We start from the raw sequence: 22,030 nt of genomic DNA, 5'->3' as shown, positions 1-22,030 counted from the left end.
TAGTGAGCTGGTTAACTAGTCTAAAAACTGACCTTTAGCGAGCAGGTTAACTAGTCTGAAAACTGACCTTTAGTGAGCAGGCTAACTAGTCTAAAAATTGACCTTTAGCGAGCAGGTTAACTAGTCTGAAAACTGACCTTTAGTGAGCAGGCTAACTAGTCTAAAAACTGACCTTTAGCGAGCAGGTTAACTAGTCTGAAAACTGACCTTTAGTGAGCAGGTTAATTAGTCTAAAAACTGACCTTTAGCGAGCAGGTTAACTAGTCTGAAAACTAACCTTTAGCAAGCAGGTTAACTAGTCTGTCGTGTTTAGCTGATGAATTGCTCGGTGCTGCCTTTTCAAGCCCGATGAACCTGCTGACCAGTGGGTATAGCTGAAAGAACAGAGACAATATTGACAGCAAAATAAGAACATAAAACCTTCTCAAACATCGTGTTTAAACATTCCCTACATCCATGATTCGTAATATACTGTACAGGTTGTAGTTATTGCTGGTAGGGCTAAAAACCTCCTCGCCAAGCAATGGTTTTGATAAATTTACCATCATGGTAAAAATGTTGTTCAATTGTATCATTAGGCTATGTGTGATCAAAACTTCACTAAGGCCTAAGGTTGTATCTATCATTTAGCACAGCCAAAGTTAATGGAACTCATGCTATCTATACTAACTGTGTACATGGAATATTCAAGTACAGTTGATATAAGGTTGTCAAGGGGAACCGGCGTCCCAGTGATAAGTGAAAATTTGCTAAATAAAAGCTTATGTTTTAAAGTATATGTAAGAGCCAAAATTTTAACACCAAAACACTTACACTGCTTTCTAAACATATTGTATTGCTTTCTTATATAATAAGTAATTTGAAGTTATATTGATTGACCTACAGTTTATATTTCAACCCCAGTCCCAGTATTTAAAACCACAGAATACACTTACATAGTATGAACGTAGTTTGGACTTCATCTGACCTGAATATTCATACTTGTGTTAACTCGGTTCGTTGTGAGAAGGAAGTCACATGTTTATAATTCATGAGATTGATGTGTCTTATGTATTTTACTTTTTAAATGGTTTTTAATTAATTTTCTCTCGATTTTAACAAAAATTTTCTACTGTGAAGTACTGAATCCGTGAATGGTGAGCCAGGAAGTAGTGATGGATTACTGTATAGTTACAAATGTTAGTACTGAAGTGTAATTGTGCAAAGCAAGGAGTGTAAATGATAACCCAACTGACTAAGTAACCCCATGCAATAAGAACATGGAAAGCATGTAATTGTGCAAAGCAAGGAGTGTGGATGATAACCCTACTGACTAAGTAACCCCATGCAATAAGAACATGGAGAGCATGTAACTGTACAAAGCAAGGAGTGTAGATGATAACCCTACTGACTAAGTAACCCCATGCAATAAGAACATGGAGAGCATGTAATTGTACAAAGCAAGGAGTGTAGATGATAACCCCACTGACTAAGTAACCCCATACAATAAGAACATGGAGAGCATGTAACTGTACAGAGCAAGGAGTGTAGATGATAACCCCACTGACTAAGTAACCCCATGCAATAAGACCATGGAGAGCATGTAATTGTACAAAGTAAGGAGTGTAGATGATAACCCCACTGACTAAGTAACCCCATGCAATAAGAACATGGAGAGCATGTAATTGTACAAAGCAAGGAGTGTAGATGATAACCCCACTGACTAAGTAATCCCATGCAATAAGAACATGGAGAGCATGTAACTGTACAAAGCAAGGAGTGTAGATGATAACCCCACTGACTAAGTAACCCCATGCAATAAGAACATGGAAAGCATCTAACTGTACAAAGCAAGGAGTGAAGATGATAACCCTACTGACTAAGTAACCCCATGCAATAAGAACATGGAGATCATGTAACTGTACAAAGCAAGGAGTGTAGATGATAACCCCACTGACTAAGTAACCCCATGCAATAAGAACATGGAGAGCATGTAACTGTACAAAGCAAGGAGTGTAGATAATAACCCCACTGACTAAGTAACCCCATGCAATAAAACAACATGGAGAGCCGACCTCATTAAAGCAGTTGATACGGGCGCTGGAAGGGTTCCAATTCTTGTAGGCCTGATCAGAGGAAATGGAGGGAAGAGTCAATAGAAAGCACAAGTTGTCATACTCCTTACTATCAGAACAAAGATGCTCTAACTCAGTGAGGCAGCTGACGACCTCGTCCAATGTGGAGTCATGGTTCTGTATGAACAAAATGAAAAAATAATGATTGCTAGCCAACCACAGGGATGATGATGGAATGACAGCCAAGGAAGACATTAGCCAATCACAGATGTCAGAAACAGACTGTGTTTAATCGAAAATACAAAAACTGAAGAAACTAAACATCCAAAAAAAGTAGCATCAGAACTAAAAGTGTTTTTTAGAAAACAATGAGTCAATGAGTGACAACTTCATGGCACGTGTAGTTGTAACTATAATTATATGTATTCTCACATGTAATGGCCTGTCAAACACACTCACATGTAATGTGAGTGTCAGACAAACTCACATGTATTGGCCTGTCAAACACTCCCACATGTAAAGGCCTGTCAGACACCCTCACATGTAATGGCCTGTCAGACACACTCACATGTAATGGCCTGTCAGACAAACTCACGTGTAATGGCCTGTCAGACACTCCCACGTGAAATGGCCTGTCAGACACTCTCACATGTAATGGCCTGTCAGACACACTCACATGTAATGGCATGTCAGATACACTCACATGTAATGGCCTGTCAGGCACACTCACATGTAATGGCCTGTCAGGCACACTCACATGTAATGGCCTGTCAGACACACTCACATGTAATGGCCTGTCAGATACACTCACATGTAATGGCCTGTCAGACACACTCACATGTAATGGCCTGTCAGACACAACCACGTGTAATGGCCTGTCAGACACTCTCACATGTAATGGCCTGTCAGACACACTCACATGTAATGGCCTGTCAGACACTCTCACATGTAATGGCCTGTCAGACACTCTCACATGTAATGGCCTGTCAGACACACTCACGTGTAATGGCCTGTCAGACACACTCACATGTAATGGCCTGTCAGATACTCTCACATGTAATGGCCTGTCAGACACTCTCACATGTAATGGCCTGTCAGATACTCTCACATGTAATGGCCTGTCAGACACTCTCACATGTAATGGCCTGTCAGACACACTCACATTTAATGGCCTGTCAGACACACTCACATGTAATGGCCTGTCAGATACTCTCACATGTAATGGCCTGTCAGACACTCTCACATGTAATGGCCTGTCAGATACTCTCACATGTAATGGCCTGTCAGACACTCTCACATGTAATGGCCTGTCAGATACTCTCACATGTAATGGCCTGTCAGGCACACTCACATGTAATGGCCTGTCAGGCACACTCACATGTAATGGCCTGTCAGACACACTCACATGTAATGGCCTGTCAGATACACTCACATGTAATGGCCTGTCAGACACACTCACATGTAATGGCCTGTCAGACACAACCACGTGTAATGGCCTGTCAGACACTCTCACATGTAATGGCCTGTCAGACACACCCACATGTAATGGCCTGTCAGACACACTCACATGTAATGTGAGTGTCAGACAAACTCACATGTATTGGCCTGTCAAACACTCCCACATGTAATGGCCTGTCAGACACCCTCACATGTAATGGCCTGTCAGACACACTCACATGTAATGGCCTGTCAGACAAACTCACGTGTAATGGCCTGTCAGACACTCCCACGTGAAATGGCCTGTCAGACACTCTCACATGTAATGGCCTGTCAGACACACTCACATGTAATGGCCTGTCAGACACCCTCACATGTAATGGCCTGTCAGACACACTCACATGTAATGGCCTGTCAGACAAACTCACGTGTAATGGCCTGTCAGACACTCCCACGTGAAATGGCCTGTCAGACACTCTCACATGTAATGGCCTGTCAGACACACTCACATGTAATGGCCTGTCAGATACACTCACATGTAATGGCCTGTCAGACACACTCACATGTAATGGCCTGTCAGATACACTCACATGTAATGGCCTGTCAGACACACTCACATGTAATGGCCTGTCAGACACAACCACGTGTAATGGCCTGTCAGACACTCTCACATGTAATGGCCTGTCAGACACACTCACATGTAATGGCCTGTCAGACACTCTCACATGTAATGGCCTGTCAGACACTCTCACATGTAATGGCCTGTCAGACACACTCACGTGTAATGGCCTGTCAGACACACTCACATGTAATGGCCTGTCAGATACTCTCACATGTAATGGCCTGTCAGACACTCTCACATGTAATGGCCTGTCAGATACTCTCACATGTAATGGCCTGTCAGACACTCTCACATGTAATGGCCTGTCAGACACACTCACATTTAATGGCCTGTCAGACACACTCACATGTAATGGCCTGTCAGATACTCTCACATGTAATGGCCTGTCAGACACTCTCACATGTAATGACCTGTCAGATACTATCACATGTAATGGCCTGTCAGGACAACTTACCTGTAACGGTCCAGGATCCAACTTTATGCAAAGGAGTTCCAGGAATTTATGCTTGTAAATGAGGTAAAGGCAGCGTTTTTGTCAAAGCCCTCCACCCCATGGAGCGGCAGAAGGAACTCAAGCACGTCATCCCAGTGACCATCAAGAATCAGCTGCCGGAGAAAAAGTCCATCTTTTGAGAAAACACCTACAAATATCACAAATTAATATGAGAGCAGAATCAAAGCACCTGAGAATCAGAGCGTTTCCATGATTTGAATAGATTTGGAGTTGCTTCCACTCCAAATCACAAGAACAGACGAATCCAAACCTATTCCAGACCATTTCGCTTCGATAAATTTATGTGAAGGTATTTGCCGTGGGAGTACTATTCAGTATCACAGAAATGCTGACTGCTGATGGATCGGATTTGATAATACTCAGCTAAGCTCTCCCCAGTAGAGGTAAAAAATATTTCAGCGTACTTCACACAGCTATGCGGGTATCGGCTACAAAAACATTCTACTGCTTCTCCATACTATTTCATCTGGACCTGTTACTTTCATATTAATATTTACATGCGAATGATGGGTTGCTCATATGAAGATGATGAAATAATTTCTTATTTTGATCTGGCGATTGGCTACTCATGAATTGAAAAGTGACCCTGATATGAAAAAAGTTAGAAAAACTCTAACAAGTTTTATTTTGAGGAATACATCGCTCATCTTGGAATGATCTAAATAGTGCAACTCCGAATTGATGAAATGGTAGGGCAATTCCTAACCCATTCAAAGCATGAAAACACAGAAGAATCGTGAATGAGACATCTCATTCCTGTTCAAAGAGATGGTCACCTAGACGATGAAAAATCAGTAACAATAAAAACAACCTCCTTAGTTATGCGAAAGATTTACACTAACATAGTCAAACATAGGACATAAAAGGTTAACTTGTTCTGATAATTTCTTGAAAACTAAATAAACTGAAGTATTGTTACAACTTTTCTTGCCCACAAATCAACTTACTAGTGGTACGTCTACTAGTATGCGCATGAAAGTTCAACATGAATTTCATAATTAGAAATTCCCTGTCATACAGCCCCCGACCAAAATGATATTGGAAAAAAGAAAGGGTACTGATGGTTGAGAAAGGCAATATTGGCAATCAAATGGCACTGCAGTGCAATAGGATAACTGCAATGGTAGCTGTAATGTACTGGGCATTATTATGTACAACAGACAACAACAATAAAAGGAAAATATTATATATATCTCTCCTCTGCAATAGGAGAAATGCAATATTAGAAGTAAAATGCACTGATATTATTAGAATAACCAATATTATTAATATAGTAATACAGTAATAATAGAAAACCAATGCACGATTTTGTTTACATTTCAAAACGTCATAGCAACCAATATCAAGAAGTTGTGATATTTATCTAGATTTTTAGAATATCTATTTAACAAAATTATTTAGAAAAAATAATAACAGTAACATACTGCCCAACATCGGTCACTATACACTTCGATCTTGTAAATTCGAATGATTATTCTTATAATTAAATCTTATAAAATCGAATAATTATTTTTATAATTAAATATTGTAATAATCTTATAAGAATCGTTAGAGAAATATCATTGTCATTTCCTTTACTTTCACTGCTTCGAACATCAGTTGGAATACCAAAGTAATCATTGTAAGTGTCCAAAATGTCAGTTACTTTGAAATCGGCAAAAAAACTATTACTTTTCAGTACTTCTACGTTAGTTATAGAAACCTTCAGCAATTGGACAATGCCATAGACTGGTGAAATGTGCACGTTTTTCTCGTAAAATGCACACGACTTAATAGTTCTACTCTCTATCGCGCGGCCTTGTCGGCGTTTCGTTGTCCGGTCTTAACTTTGATGAAAAAAAGCTTGTCAAAGTTTTAATGACGATTTTAGGCTAAATTAATCTGTCCATTTATGTATAATCCGATCAGATGGGTTAGTTTTAGGATATTGTCTACAAATTTCAAAGACTTGGCAATATATTTAAAAAGGTTTATACGTGTTTTGTATCGTTATTATACTTAATCGACTCCATTGAAAAATGGTTAAATTGTTGATGAGATTTCGGTACAAAGGTTTGCGACGGCTGTTCATAAATAATTTTCGTGAGTTGTGTGCACATACGCATTTATCATAAAGCTCTCAAACAATCGCTTCGCTCGTGGTTGGTCGTGGGATAAGTGGTATTGATACAGTGGCTGGGTTGCCTTCCGCACAATGTGCAGTGCTAGATGTTATGAGAGTGTTGCTAAGGTGTATTTCGCAGTGCAAGGTGTAGTAGGAATGTTAGTAGTACACCATACATACATCCTAAGCACAATTTTTGTGAAAACTCATCACAAAATCAAATATTGAGTTGACTTTGACACAACCACAGCACGATGGCGAGATGTGAATGCTGTCAAAGTTGAGTACGAGCGGGCAAACAAATTGATCACAATTAGCTATATGGTTGAAACGCAAAAATCTATTTCGTTTTTAACATATTATGTTATAGAGAATACAACACAAAAACCTCAATTGCATCGATCAGAATTGTGATAATGCCAGACTGACTTCCTATTATGAAAGGATGTGAGAGTAGGAGTATCCTACATGAACTGGCTAAACACAGTATGTGAAAAATGGTACACAATGCAGTATAGAGGCTTGGAAAGTCAGGATTGTCAGCTGGTCCACAGTATCAACTTCATACTAATCAGCAGTTGCAGTACACAAGCAGTTTCATGTTATGAAGAATGTGCATTCAGAGCATGCGTGCGTGAAGTGGTAGTTGTCAGGTAATGCTTCATAAAAGTGAATGCCCAATATATAGCAATGGGCAATGTGAAACAGGAGCACAGTAGCAGTGGATGTCTACTGTGAATTAGAAAGTTGTAATGTATTGCAAAATTATTGCGTACTGCACTTCGTTGACGCAGTTCCGTTCTAATGCATCGTAACCCTGTACTCTGGTGTACAAGAGAGTTTGTGATAAATTTCCTTCTCACACTGTAATGTACGATAAACTGGGTTGACAAAACTACCTTTCAACCTCAAGAGAAGAATGCACCACATTTTCTTTTCTCATCCAAGGCTAGCTAATCGCTTGGTGCACATCAAGGATATTCCAGAAAAAGTATTTTTTCCACATGACAGGACAAGCAGATGCCCAAGTGTTCTATGTACCCTGTTTAATTTATAGATATAATTTAAATTATTTGTGACCATGTTCTATGAGCTTGGCATCTAACCAAGCTAATCTTACATTTAACTAAAAAGTTGTTTAAGTTACTGCATTATTGTACAACATCGTCTAAGTGACCGTCTCTTCGCGCAGGAATGAGAGATCTCGTGGATCTCAGGTGTTGCATGAGAAGTAAGAAGAGTTGGCTAGCCATTTAAAAAATCTAGACAACAGATTTTAAGATTTATCTACTGAAAAAGTATGTGAACTAGCTTACAAATACAGCATGGCTAATGACTTGAGTATTCCACCAAGCTGGTCAAGAAACAAGAAAGCAGGTGAGCCGGTGTTTAAAATGTAGCAACATGTGTCTACTTGGATTAGATCTACGCTAAAAACATCCAAAGTAACTGTGACTAAGAACAAGACAAAGAAAAACTAAGAAAAAAGAGCAAACAGATTCTTCATCAGAGGAAGAAGAGTTAGCCCAATAATTATTGTGTTCTGATGAAGAAAGTCCAGATAAAGATGAAAGTAAAGATGTACCTCCTACTAGGGACAATATTAACATCAATAATCATGTTTTAGTTTGGTACGGAATTGGCTAAGGTTGACTTGCAACAAAATTCACATTACAGTTATTTGGTATCAAAAGACCGTATCAAATATAGATGATCGCTACTTTACAGTTTTGTTTCGACTTGAACTAATCATCTAGTCGTAATCTGATCATGTGACCCATACTTCGTGAATAATTTTTGCAACATATTTTGATTATCACAGGTGACCAACAGGCTCGTCATGTTTACCAGACAATGATATGTACTCCTTCGAGCTAAGGTTAAAAAATTAAATAAATTCTCACGGTAGGTTATAAGTTATCAGTGCTGAAAGTGACGGCATTACAATGACGATGAAATAGACATGTGAGGACAATAGACATGGTTTCATTGAATGCGTGAAGTATATTTGTGAAAATATTTCGACGAATGAGGTTGCGTGAAAGTGTAAACAGAAGCCATCTGGTACAACTACGTCCCATTTGAGCCGTTTTGGAAAGAGATTCTAATTTATGGCGGTCTCGTAATGACCGCGATTAACTGTTCGTTTTTGAGCTTTTAAGAGTTTGTAAATCCATTTCCACCTATTTTGCAACTACAACACAGCAGAGTAAGACATGGTGAATGTTTTGATAGCAAATAACTGTAATGTGAATTTTGTTGCAAGTCAATCTTTAATGTTTATTATGCAGGAAGAGTCATGAAATGTAATGAAAACTCAGTTACCATCAGTTTCATAAGAAAAGCTGGAAACTGCTTTGTTTATCCAGAGGAGGAAGACGTGTATGATGTTGACTTTGAATCTATAGTTATATTTTTTGGGCAGCCAGTAAACACTGGTGGGACTCTGAGGGTTAGAAATCGAACTACATTCAGAGTAGATTTATCTGCTTACACTGTAAGATAAACTATTCTCAATAACACTGCTGATAGAGACTGTAGGCGACACACTTTTTACTACATTATTTCACGATAATGCTCATACGACTTGCTCCCACATTTTATGTTATAAACTATGTATAATTAGTTCACCATGTTCTGTCTTAGTCATTAGTCAAATTTAGTTAGCCAATTGTCACACTCAATGTTTTAAAACAGTTAAAAGATATCAAATATATATTATGTGCAATCAAATCACATATTTATTGCTATGGCTCACTTTGCCCCATTGGGTGGCTCACCTTGCCTCGGTAGTGGAGCAAAGTGAGCCAGGTGTAAAATGTTGCAAAAACAATAAAATCTCGCGATTGATCCAAAGTGAATCATTACAATTCAAATACAATAATAACAACATGTTAAATTTTTATAGACCAAGTTTAAGCTCAATTCAAGCGGTCACTTATATTTTATTTGAGAAACAAACCAAAATTGGCTTACTGTGCCCCGTCTTCCCCTACAAAACGATAGTGATGAGTGATTACGTTATCTCACGGTGCACAAGACCAAAAACTGTACTAGTTATTGTGTAATAAGCCAAAACGGTCAAATGGTGTAGATGTTGGAGTGTCTGTCTACTGAGCTAAATGTGGTGAGTTCAAATCCCATCTGGTGAAATCCTTTTTTCATAATCTACCTGTCTCTTCAGACAGCCAGACAAGGCTTTGATCATACCGCATTAAGATTATACGGCATACAATTATTATACAATATTATGTAATTATCATACAAGTATTATATAATATTGTGTAATTATCATACAATTATTGTACAATATTATTTATATATTATATAATATTATGTAATTATCATACAACTATTATATAATATTATTCAATTATCATACAATTATTATATAATAGTTACATTATTATACAATTATTACATAATATTACTCAATTATCATACGACTATTATAAAATAATGTAATTATCGTACAATTATAATATAATATTATGTAATTATCGTATAATTATTATATAATACTATGCGATTATCATACAATTATTATATAATATTATGTCATTATCATACAATTATTATATAATACTATGTAATTATCATACAATTATTATATAATTACCACACTGTAATAGCGCGAAGGTCAGAAAATAATACTATTACTTGAATTTTAACTTAGTTTTCAGCAAACTTGTTGGTGGAAGGTCTGACGGAGAGACAAGCCTATGAATGGTTTTAGACATGGTTTATGACAACGAGGTATCCCTTTCAACCAGAACCATATTCAGGACATACCATTAATGATTCCCGACTCTCTCTCTCCAAACATATGAGGGCAATATCAACCTGTTTATTTGCTAGGTACTCCTCTATTATCTTGATGATTTCCTTGTCGCCGAGCTCAACCGTATGAGAGAGTGTCGTGATGAGGGAAGATTAAACTCTCACGAATCGGAAAATTAAAAAATTAGCGCTGTTTCTACATCGAGGCAGCACCATCCTGTAGAGATAGAAGTAACAGTCTGTGTAATAATTTAGTGAGAAGACACTCAGACCTTAGAAAGTCAAGGTAGAAACACTGAAGAAAGATTGTCAGAGGTCAATAACACCTAGGAAAAAATGTTTTTAAATATTTCAGTGTCTTTGGCTGTCATTCATACTCTGTGTAAAACTGCTAGTAGCTTGACTTCACCAACTTACACGTGGTTTGTGCGTATATTTTTTATATGGCTGTTGAATGCAAGAAATATAAGAATTTCTCAAACTAAAACATGTAGACTATTACAATCAACAAGCAACAGACATATCTTTCAAAATAGGAGGTAGATGCTACCTATTCAGACTTGAGATTGGCAAAAATTGTAGCCGAGCCCTTTCAAGTCAGTACCTGAGCCTGTTTCATACTTTGTATCAAACAGATGTCACAGCAAACATAGTACCGTGTATCAAGCCCTTTGCAAAACCAAGCTGAGTTTCAGTAAAGCGATTAAAACTTGTACATGAAAATGTTTCACCCTCGTACATCGTACAGAACTAACGCAAAGGAGATACCAGATATAGAGAAAAACACTGATTCTGGAAAGTGAGAGAATGACCACTATATAGAGTGAATAGAAGATATGAGCTACGAGATCGTACAACAAAAGCGGATGACAAATTATATTTATGATGATGAGAGAGAGTACGAATAAAAATAGCTTACAGCGCCCAGCTTAACATGAATATATATATCAAAACATAAAACAATCAAAAAACTTGATAACATAAAACCTACAAAAAGAATGTTTGGATCCTTAATAATTATAAGCAACTTACATGAAATAATAAGCAAATATATAAATAATTATACTCAATACAGTTGACTATCGCAATGATACAGCAACTACAATATATTTCCTGAATGACCTTCTACTAACTTAATGTAAATTATGTAAATTTACATATACATATATACATGTACTTTACAGCTTGATCTTATGGCATATATACAGCTAGATAAACGACTATGAATATACGGATTCCGAATAATTATAAGCAACTTACATGAATTAATAAGCAAATATATATATATATATAATTATATTCAATACAGTTGACTATCGCAATGATACAGCAACAACAATATATTTCCCGAATGACCTTCTAATAACTTTACATATACATATATACATGTACTTTACAGCTTGATGCTATGGCATATACAAGGCTAGATATTTAAAAGTGACTATGAATATACGGATTCCGAATGATTATAGGCAACTTACATGAAAGGACAAACAAGCCAGTATGCAATCCAGCTAAATACTGTTAAGATGAAATGATTCAACTCCAGCACCATGGTGACCATTGCACGAGTATATAACTATAGAAACCTACGAGAATACGATTATGAACCCCGGGGTGACTAGATCACAACTGATCGAGGGATAATTGACATTCCTCAAACTGGGACAAATTTGCCAAACGATGGAAAGCCATCCAATAACTGTCGCACAATAAGACTAGCTACTAACTAGCCGCGACGAGACACTGCATTAAGAGACCGCCACACAAAATGTACTCAGTGGAAAAACCAAAAACATGACACAGAGGCGTGTAACCAATGTTATTGAACTGAGATGAGGATCACTGCTGGGAAAAACTGATAAAGACCGAGGGCTACGCACAAAGCAACCAATAAATGGCAGATTATTAGGACGGATTCGGCATGAATTTTTAAGCTAGGGTCTGGCTTCACCTGACGGCTAATATGTGTCAGGGTTTAAAACGATATATGACCAATCAGCAAATATGAAAACCTAGAGCAATTGCTATGCTGCCGGAAATATCAAGTATGGGATTTGTCCAACCATCACAGCTGATGCGATGTGAATGTATGAGACATCAATTGAATTGGGAATTCTCTGGCCATTGTAATGAAGAGCTTAGGAATGAAAACATAAAATTACAACTAAATAATGGATATTATTTATCAACACCACTTAATATAAAAGAGAGTAACTGGCTACAACAAATACTAACAGGTATTCAACGAAGTCAGCAACTCTACAGAGTGTCAAGCACAAGGAGAGGGATATCAACAATATAACAGGAGGCAGCCAGAATTAGGACTGTTGAAACATTGTAGCAGTCAGCATACACCAGATCAGCAACAAATAACATCTGTCAATTTATTTTAGCTTCAATTATATTAAGTTTATATGTTTTTCTGCCCTGTACTTCAGTCTCTTACAGCTAGGAGCATTAACTGTCAAAAAAAGACTCTCTTTGGCATGTTCTCCATCTGGTGTTGACGCAATTTCTATGATTGATTTCTTCCAATTCTGAAGTTCATAATTTTCAATTGACATTTTCTAATTATCGAATCTTTTAATGTCCTTTGGCGTCTTGCTGCTTGTACGTATTATATGCTTATCCTGTGGTCTGGCTACATTCCCTATCGGTATCTTGTTTTCACAGTATTTCCATACAACAACCTTCTCTAGTACTTGAACCAGTAATGATCAATTCAGTTCCCACAAGCTAAGCAAAAGTGTGTAAACTGAATAATATAGTCAAAATAGATTAAAATGACAAAGCACATTCAACACTGATGTCGTGTGTGGATTTGTGTTAGTTTTTAGTTATACATAACGTAAATTCTCCATATCCACCCATGGGTTTTTAAGCAAGAGTTGCATAAATCAGTTATGTAGGCTAAGTGTTTTTTATTTGAGCTTTGTAGAAACAAGGTTACTCTACAGTCAATGTGATGGAAATAAATACATAGTCGCATATTACCTGCTTTTTCCTGTACTATGGTGGTACTTTTCGGTTGTAAACAACAATTGCAAACGAAATGCGCGCTTCAGCGACCAATCCATTGGTCATGACCCTAGCATTAAGCTATTCTAGGCGTAAGGTGCCGGTGCGTATATCGATATATCATTGATATTCGTACGTTATTGGCTAATAGCCTATAAGCTGCCACGATTACTTATGTTTACGGTGAAAATAACTACATGTATGGACGATTGTTTGCATGAGTGTAAGGATATTACGCTATGCGTTAAAGTCTATCAAAACAATTATTTATTGGAAGGGGTCAGGTATAATTGCAGTGGCTCAAAACCTGGTCAGTTTCTGGGTCGTTTTGTAGGGGTGGAGCTTAATCCGGAAATACAAAAGCTTTAAAGTTAGTCGAACCACTGCAAACGTTTAGTTGTTGATAAATCGAGTAGTTATCTATTTGTTTAACAAAATATCACGTAAGCATCTTTTCCAAGCAAATTTTTAATTACAAATATGAGTTCTTTTAGCAAAATAACATAGAGTATTTACATAGCTGTTTATCGTAGTTTTTTCTTGTTAAGAATAAATGGTAACACGCTCACAAAACGGAAAAAATCTTCTCAAAAATACACCATTAGTTATTCTGTATTCGTTTATATTTGAAAAATAGTTATATATTTTTTTAATATGAATACACTTTTGTAAAGCGGTATTACATAAAATATTGAAAAGTTACGATTATGTTCTGAACAAAGAAAATGCATATTAAAACGGTTGTCCACTTTGTTACCATTCTGAGAGCCTAAAATGATTCTATTTTAATTCACTGTAAATATTAGTATTAGCATCTCGTTAGGCATTGATTGTAAAAATGAAGGCAACAGAAGACATCAGTTTTTTATCTTTACTGTATTTGCTGCAAGCACACACTTTTTTAACAACTAACTTTATATTACTACCAAGTCTCAACTGTAGGACATTTTGAAGCAACGACAGTATGTAGCTACCTAAGGAACAACCATTTAATTGTGTATCTCAAATTTTATTTGAACTTGTTACTACAATGGTGCGCTGTCAGTAGCACCGCCAGGCCTAGGCTGTATCTCATCTGTTTGGTTCACAAAAAGTGTAGGAGAGGAGGCAAGGTAAAGCAAGTTTTTGTAGTCTTCTGCAATGCAGGGCAGTTATATTTTTGGACTAGACAGCCTGCCTGTGATCAGTAGTCCTCAGTAGTCAGAGTCGCTTACTGCTTGCAATTTGTCTTAAAAAATTAATTGAAATGCACTGCATATTCATATTGCTTCAAGACCTCAGTGGGTCATCATGTATTCATAACTGACTTTTTGTATTCATCATTTCATCTTCTATATAGACCTACCTACAGGCCTCCCGTGCCTGTAGTCGGCAATCATGTCGGTAGGTTATCGAAGCCTCGATAGCTGAATGACATGATCGCTGACGACAGTCAACTTCTACGAGGAGCCTGAGGGCCTACCAAATATATATTTTTAATTGCAGTGCATTTAAGCATTATGCCGCTCCTTCTTGCCTCATTGTTAGACGAGTCTGAGCAAGCTATCAAAGCCCATGAAATCGAATATGGCAACAAGTTTTACACAAACCATGAGGACGGCATATTCAACAAGCATGAAAGACTTTTTGAAGGTAATCTCATATCCTTAAAGCACTTTTTCTTCACTGCCTAATTTGTGATCTTGCGTTAAAAATGAACATTTTATACCTCGGATATTTTAGTGTAATATTGATGTTGAAGTGTAACCTTGATTGTAAAATGTAGGCCTATGCTTGGTTGTTGTGCAATAGAAGTACATGTCAATAGTAGCTTATATGTTTTTATGCTGCAGTTTGATGGAGCCCTTTTTGGTTTATTTTTGTACCATGTGATCTATGACGTCACAGGCCCTACTTGAAGCAGAATTGACACAATTTTCATCAGTTCACTAGCAACTCACACTGGATACACACCATCTAAGTCTCAGCAATAAAGGATTACTCTCTATAGACACTCAACTTTTAAGCTTAATTTGACGAAGTGGATATTCGGGTATATACAGACATGCAGTGGATTACGATCAAGCTTATAGTGCAGCCTTGATTTGAAGATATACATGGACTTCAGTGTACAAGCATTGGCATGCAATTGAGATGACATTAAAAATCATTGTATATATTAATAACTACAATCAAGCAAGCAATAAATGTATCAAGCATCATATACATGCAGCAGTTAGTTCCCAATTGAGTGTTAGCAATCAAGTAAGGCTAAAAACCTACAACGTCTTCAGCTAATGAATCTAAAAAATCTGTACCATGTTTCTTAATTTTAAAATTTTATCTGCTCTAATTTAGCAAGGTGAAAATATTTGGAGAGGTAAGAACGTCATCCATGACAGTCAAAGCTATTTATGTATGTATGGCGAAGAAAAAGAGTATGGCGAAGAAAAAGAGTATGGCTGCATGTACGGCCCTGAAAGACAGCAAACCCAGAAGGAAAAGTACAAAGAACAGCGGAGGGTAAGTTACCGGTACACCAAGAATATTTTACTCAGCCTATTATAAGGGATATTTTTGGACAGCAAAACTCGGTCATTGTATGTCCAATATATTTAGACAGGGCTATCCTTCCATGTCTTTGCAAATGCACAGATAGTATAGTATGGATTTTACATAGAGATGATGAATAATATTTATTACTTTTATGGATTTTAAATTGTTTTATTTCTGAAATAGCTATCTTGTAACAAAAGCATGCGTGCACATTTATATTCTTGTAAGCCAAAATCAGAGAATGCAGTACATCTAAGTCTACACTACTGTGAGGGTTGCGACATGTCTAAGCTGTATTCGATACTTTGCTTTCGGTCTCACAGTACATCAAAGTTCAAAAACATTTTCTCTTCTTTTATTCATCTACACTCTCATAAAAATTTGGTAGAATTGCAAAGAAACACAGACTTGATTGGAATGCTCAGATACCATATCCTTGACCCAATAGCCAGTGAAGTTTACGGCAATCTGTCTCATTTTTCTTGAGAATTTCTCATCGTGAGGCCTCACACATGCGCCAGATAGTATTATATCGCAGTTCACACCTTTGGTTAAACTTGGACGTAATATTTTATTTTACATTGAATATTTCACACCTAAAATTTGCAAAAACAATCATTAAAAGCAAGATAGAATGAAAGCTTATTTTGGAGCTCTGGCAACAAGGCCTTTGTTTGGACTCTTTTGCCAATTTAAATTTAGTTAGATTGTGCCCACAAATATAAATATGCTATACATGTGCATAAATTCATATATGTTGTCACATGGTGTCGATATACATAATTTACGTATTGTTTATATTTTTAGTCACAGAATCCAACAAAGAGACCGCATCCTCAAGACAATACATCTGATAGTAACACGGAGGTACTCACTCACATAACCAGCAATAAAATTTTAGGCAAATCGTGCAATATTAATTATGGTTAAATGTGGAATTTCATTGGTAGGCGAATCTTCAAGCCATTTATAGCCCTAGATTAGTAGCTAGAAAAACGTGAAGTTATAGTAGGATAATGCAGAAGAACCCCTTGTGTAGGCAGGATTAGGTTTCAGAAACAAATTATTTGCTGCCAACTGCGATATTTGTTAAGTTGCCTGTTCACACCCAGCCAAACGTTCAATGCCTCGAGCATTCTGATTTATAGCTCAAGATAAGGAGGAAACGTAGTGCTTGCTCAGGATGGGTAGGAGTAAGAGCAGAGGCTATGTGAGCTTCCATAGATGTGGGGAGCATCTACGAAACGCCACAAACGACAGCATTATAGATGTAACTCAGACACCTGATGTTACTTTCATACCTAACAGTCCGGTGAGTGGTAATATTCAGTAACTCAGTTTTAAAATTAGAACCCTGTTGCATGATGCTTTTGTGTCACTTTAGTGTAAGTGCTCAGTGTCTGAATTGGAGAAAGTTGTGCAGCGATGCTCCCAAGTCTTTGATTCCAGATTTGTAAAGCATATCAAATCGCTGGCATGCGTTTTGCTCCAAATCAAATCACTTAGAAGGGTGACTGCTCAGCTTTCAAATAAAATGAAATTAAAACCATCATCCACTATGTAATTGATGGTTTTAATTTGATTTAATTTACAAACTGGGTAATCCATTTTTATGGTGCTTTAATGCCAATCTCATGATTGGTGATTTGATGTAATGTGCAAATCTCTAATCAGGATTTGGGAGCATCTCTGGAGTTGTTATCAACTCTTTGAGAGATTGATAACAAGGTGCCACAACACCATCCGATTCATAGACTGAGTACTTGGACTAATTTCGCTGTTGTCTTGTACAAGTCAACTCTATGGGCTAAGTCAGTTGAGCAATGTAGGATTGGAGAAGATATATGAAGTCAGGAAATAATTGTGAAATAAAACTACTGTAAAAACAGTAATAAAGTCAGGAACTAGCAAAAGCAGATTTGTCCGGTTCTTTGAGATCGCCAAATTACCTTCCAGCTAATCACAATGTCCAATGTAACTTTCCAATCTACTTCATTAAATTAACAAATAGTATTCTTGTCAAAGTCAAAAATTGTCGCAAATAATGCCACTTGAATACTGCATTCACAGTACTTTACAAGTTCAAGGAGATGTAAATACACATGCTATGATTGTTTTTATTTTAGATCAAGGATCTCCAAGAGGAGTTTGCAGGGAGTAAGAAATGGCAGAGCAAAAATGCTTCCTGAGGCTTTCTAATACAAGCAATATCTAGATAGGCATAGAGCAAGGTTGTTCCCCATAGCTGTGGGTGAACTGGCAATGAAGGGAAGTCACGCCAGATGGCATCTGGCGTGCCCTCTACCTCATTGCCAATTCATCTGCAGCTATAGAGAACAAACTTGTTCTAGATAGGAATACTTTTATATGCAAAATCTCGAACTGTTTCAGCTTGTACTGTGCTCAATTTTGAGTGAATATATTGATCAAATTAAAACATACCTACATACATTAAACATTCAGGATTTTCAACACTGATTTTTTTTTACATAAACCATACTTATATTCACTTATTTTCACATATCTACATGTAGTATATGTAGCCCTTTTCTACTCTGTTATTCTGTTCTCATTTGTGCTTGTTAAAGGCCTTTTATGGCTTTGGTGCTGATGTGGTAGTAATTAAGTTATGTGCAACATTTTCTTTTTATATCAAATAAAGTAAAATTATTAAACTTTACGATTTATCATGATAGATTCGTCCGATAACTAAAACAACCTACTTCCCATCATTGTTCCAGTGGTCCATCACCAGACATTTTGTCATTGCGCATCGACTTTTCAAACAATGTATGTTGTACAACATCAGCAATGCCAATAGACATACATCATGCTGAAGGTTTTGTGTGTGCTGCCCTCTGATTTTCCAGAATTGGCTACATTGTGCTTGTGGAGGTAACGGGAAAGCTGCTAACAATGATGCACAACAATTGCCACATGCATTATTTATATTGGAGCAAGAAAATACATCATCATGCCAACAAAAAGAAAATATTTTTTGCTCAACAAATCAAGAAAATTTTTTTGGTCACACAATGCTGTACATAAATAATAAATATATAAGCAAATTGACAAATGAATACCTACAGAGTGCGGTCATGTTCAAAATCTAAACAAAGTTAGTTGTTGGAGAAGTCGGTGTTTGTAGTAAAGATAAGATAGACTAATGTCTTCTGTTGCCTTTTCACAATCTTTGTCTTACGATACGCTAACATAAATAGTTACACTAAAATGAAATAGAATCTTCTTTAGCTCTCAGAATGGTAGCAAAGTAGACAATTGTTTCAATGTGCATTTTATTTGGTTAGAACATAATCACAAATATTCAATAACTTATATAATACCACGTTACATACATGTAAGTGCAATCATATTACAACGTATGTAAGACATTTTTCATACACACTGTATAAACGAATACAGAATAATTAATGATGTATTTTTGAGAAGATTTTTTTCCGTTTCGTGAGCATGTTACTATTTCGTCTTAACACGACAAAACTACGATAAACAACTATGTGAATACGTTATGCTAGTTTGATGAAAGATCTCATATTTTTAATTAAAGATTTGTCTAAAACGATGTTTATGCTTTATTTTGTTACAAAAAAATAATAAGATTACAGACTCAATTTCTAACCGACTAAACATTGGCACTTGCTTAAAACCTCGTCGCTTAGTGCCGACAAAACATTTGCATTTCCGGATTAAGCTCCACCTCTACAAAACGACCCAGAAACTGACCAGGTTTTGAGCCACTGCAATTATACTTGACCATTGGAAGGCATGATAAATGCATAGACCGAGATAGTGACAGGGCTAACAGCAGATGTTGATTGATAAGCATTACATGCCAACAGTCGCGTATTGAAAAAAACTCGCAAGAGTAGGGTGGGGACAACCCCTAGCTCTAGATCTCTGCGCTTTAACCAACGCTACAACCTGCTGAATCCAACAGGAGGGAGCTGAAACCAACTCATTTATGCTCTGCTGAACCCAACAGAGTGCGCTGAACCTAACGCTGCTGACTGTACAACCTGCTGAAACCAACAGGAGGGAGCTGAACCCAACTCGCTTCCGTTCTGCTGAAACCAACAGAGTGCGCTGAAACCAACGCCGTAACCTGTTGAAACCAACAGGAGAGAACACAACTCTTGTAAGGATAATTATTTAATTATCCTATTTATTTGTAGTCATTTTTTGTGAGCTTGCTGTTAGTGCCGATTATAAACGATATTTCTCCAACAATAACGACTTTATTATAGTAATACTAATCATGCATCCAATTCAAGAGTCACACCCAAGCTGAACTGCCTAAAAATTAGTGGCAGTATTTATATTACATAAGCGATTGGCCTAGAGATTGACGGTTATCGTTCAAACCGACCAATCATATCGTCTTGCTGACTGCCGAGTTTCTAAGAATTTTCACATACAGAACAATAAAAAATTATCCCTAGACAATGAGCCATTATAGCATAACAATCTAAACACTAACAAAAAGCCCAGGAAATTCTACATATACTGGGTAGCGAACAGTAAGTGTAAAAAAACATTAAGACATATTTCGATAACGAAAAGGGCTAATTACAAAATCTTATCTCGAGAAAACGTAGAACAAAAACGGAAACAATATTGTTTAAGTAATCTTAAACCACTAACAATTAATTATAACAGAAACTTAGAATATTTTGACATGTAACCATGAACATAAAAAATGTCTTCCAATGAGTGAACGGTAAGAAATAAATTATAGAAGATTGTTCACTGCGTAAAAGCCTTAATAAATGGCGTCTGTTATCTTTTCTAGGTCATTCACTATCCCAGAAGTCTCTTCTCTATATATATATTGGCTACGTCACCTTTTCCCTTTGATCAGTTCACCATGTTTTTCTGCGCCGGGTGTCCAGAGCGCCTTGATGAGCCTGACGTCCATGGGACCGATAGCATCCAAATAAGACAACTCTTCGGAGTTATTCCTCCACGGTCTTTTTCATGGCCACCACTCCTTTCATAGAGTTTGTTCTTTAGAATATCTCGCTTTATTTTTACGTTTACAACACTATCCTCCCCTAAAACTTCATTCTGTCCCAGAATGGCATTACTTCTATGGCAGACATCTAAGCGGTAGTCCGGTAGGTGCTGACATAAATTAGTAGGCTGGGTTGGCGGAATAGTGTGATCCCCCAGCTTGGATATCTCTGTGTGATCCTGGAGCAGAGGGACGGGTTGCTCCATCACCTCTGAATCAGGAGGGCGATCCGTTGGCTTAGGCAGTTTTTTTCTGCATATTCTGGTGGTGCTTAGTCTAATATCACTTTCATATTGAATAGGGTTTCCCCCTTTGCACTCCATTTTAAATTTCTGGTTTGTCAGATACTTGCTGATGGTGCAGAGATTAGCATCTCTTGGTTTAAGTTTAGTACTGCATCCTTTCTCCGTGAAGAATGATTTCAATGAAGCTTTGGTTCCGACAGAAAAGGTGGTGGGTTCATCTTTCATATCATCTTGGATTCTCCACTTTTGTAGATAGAGCCTTGTACCTCCTTTATACAAATTGTGCGGCTTTAACTCCTCTACTGGTTTTTCAACCTCAGCTTTCTGTATCGGCCCCAGCCGATATGCTAGCTGATTAATAAGCGGTCTATCTTTCATAACCGAGACTTAATGTTTTACTACTTGGTGGCCACCAACATCACCTTTGCTGGAGCTGAACATTTTCTGATGCTTTATCAGCGGTGTGTTGACTTGCTTTGGTTCCATTTCTGGCAGAGATTGCGTCCAACTGGGTAAATGTTCATTGAAGTGTTTGGGGCATTTAGTTCTATTGCAGTCCTTCTGAAACTGTTCTTGTCTTTCCACAGGCATACAGACGGCTACCTTTCTTCCAGAAGGTAGATGAATAAGTTTATTGCTTGTGTTCATCACACGAATATTGACCTCTTGCTCTGTAGGTTCACACA

General features: G+C 37.2%; 1 protein-coding gene across 1 annotated transcript; it reads left to right on the top strand.

Annotated features, from left to right (window-relative positions):
• The first annotated feature begins 13,881 nt into the window (after positions 1–13,881).
• On the top strand, positions 13,882–18,511 carry LOC137409991 (uncharacterized). Its single transcript, XM_068095619.1, has 6 exons — positions 13,882–13,975; positions 15,018–15,164; positions 15,870–16,034; positions 16,875–16,934; positions 17,216–17,379; positions 18,194–18,511. The coding sequence occupies exons 2-5, from the start codon at positions 15,087–15,089 to the stop codon at positions 17,279–17,281; spliced, it is 369 nt and encodes a 122-aa protein (XP_067951720.1). The 5' UTR covers positions 13,882–13,975; positions 15,018–15,086; the 3' UTR covers positions 17,282–17,379; positions 18,194–18,511.
• The last annotated feature ends 3,519 nt before the right edge of the window (positions 18,512–22,030 follow it).

This window comes from Watersipora subatra, unplaced genomic scaffold, assembly GCF_963576615.1.
Source record: "Watersipora subatra unplaced genomic scaffold, tzWatSuba1.1 SCAFFOLD_45, whole genome shotgun sequence".
Lineage (NCBI taxonomy): Eukaryota > Metazoa > Bryozoa > Gymnolaemata > Cheilostomatida > Watersiporidae > Watersipora > Watersipora subatra.
The sequence above is the reverse complement of the archived record's forward strand: the minus strand, read 5'-3'. Positions and strand labels throughout refer to the sequence as shown.

What these genes read in the sequence shown, in the direction of transcription:
- LOC137409991 (XM_068095619.1), top strand. Translation starts at nt 15,087, where the DNA reads ATGAAATCGAATATGGCAACAAGTTTTACACAAACCATGAGGACGGCA. An exon ending in AGTACAAAGAACAGCGGAGG is followed by an intron (nt 16,035 to 16,874) that starts GTAAGTTACCGG and finishes TTATATTTTTAG; the next exon opens with TCACAGAATCCAACAAAGAG. An exon ending in CATCTGATAGTAACACGGAG is followed by an intron (nt 16,935 to 17,215) that starts GTACTCACTCAC and finishes TCTGATTTATAG; the next exon opens with CTCAAGATAAGGAGGAAACG.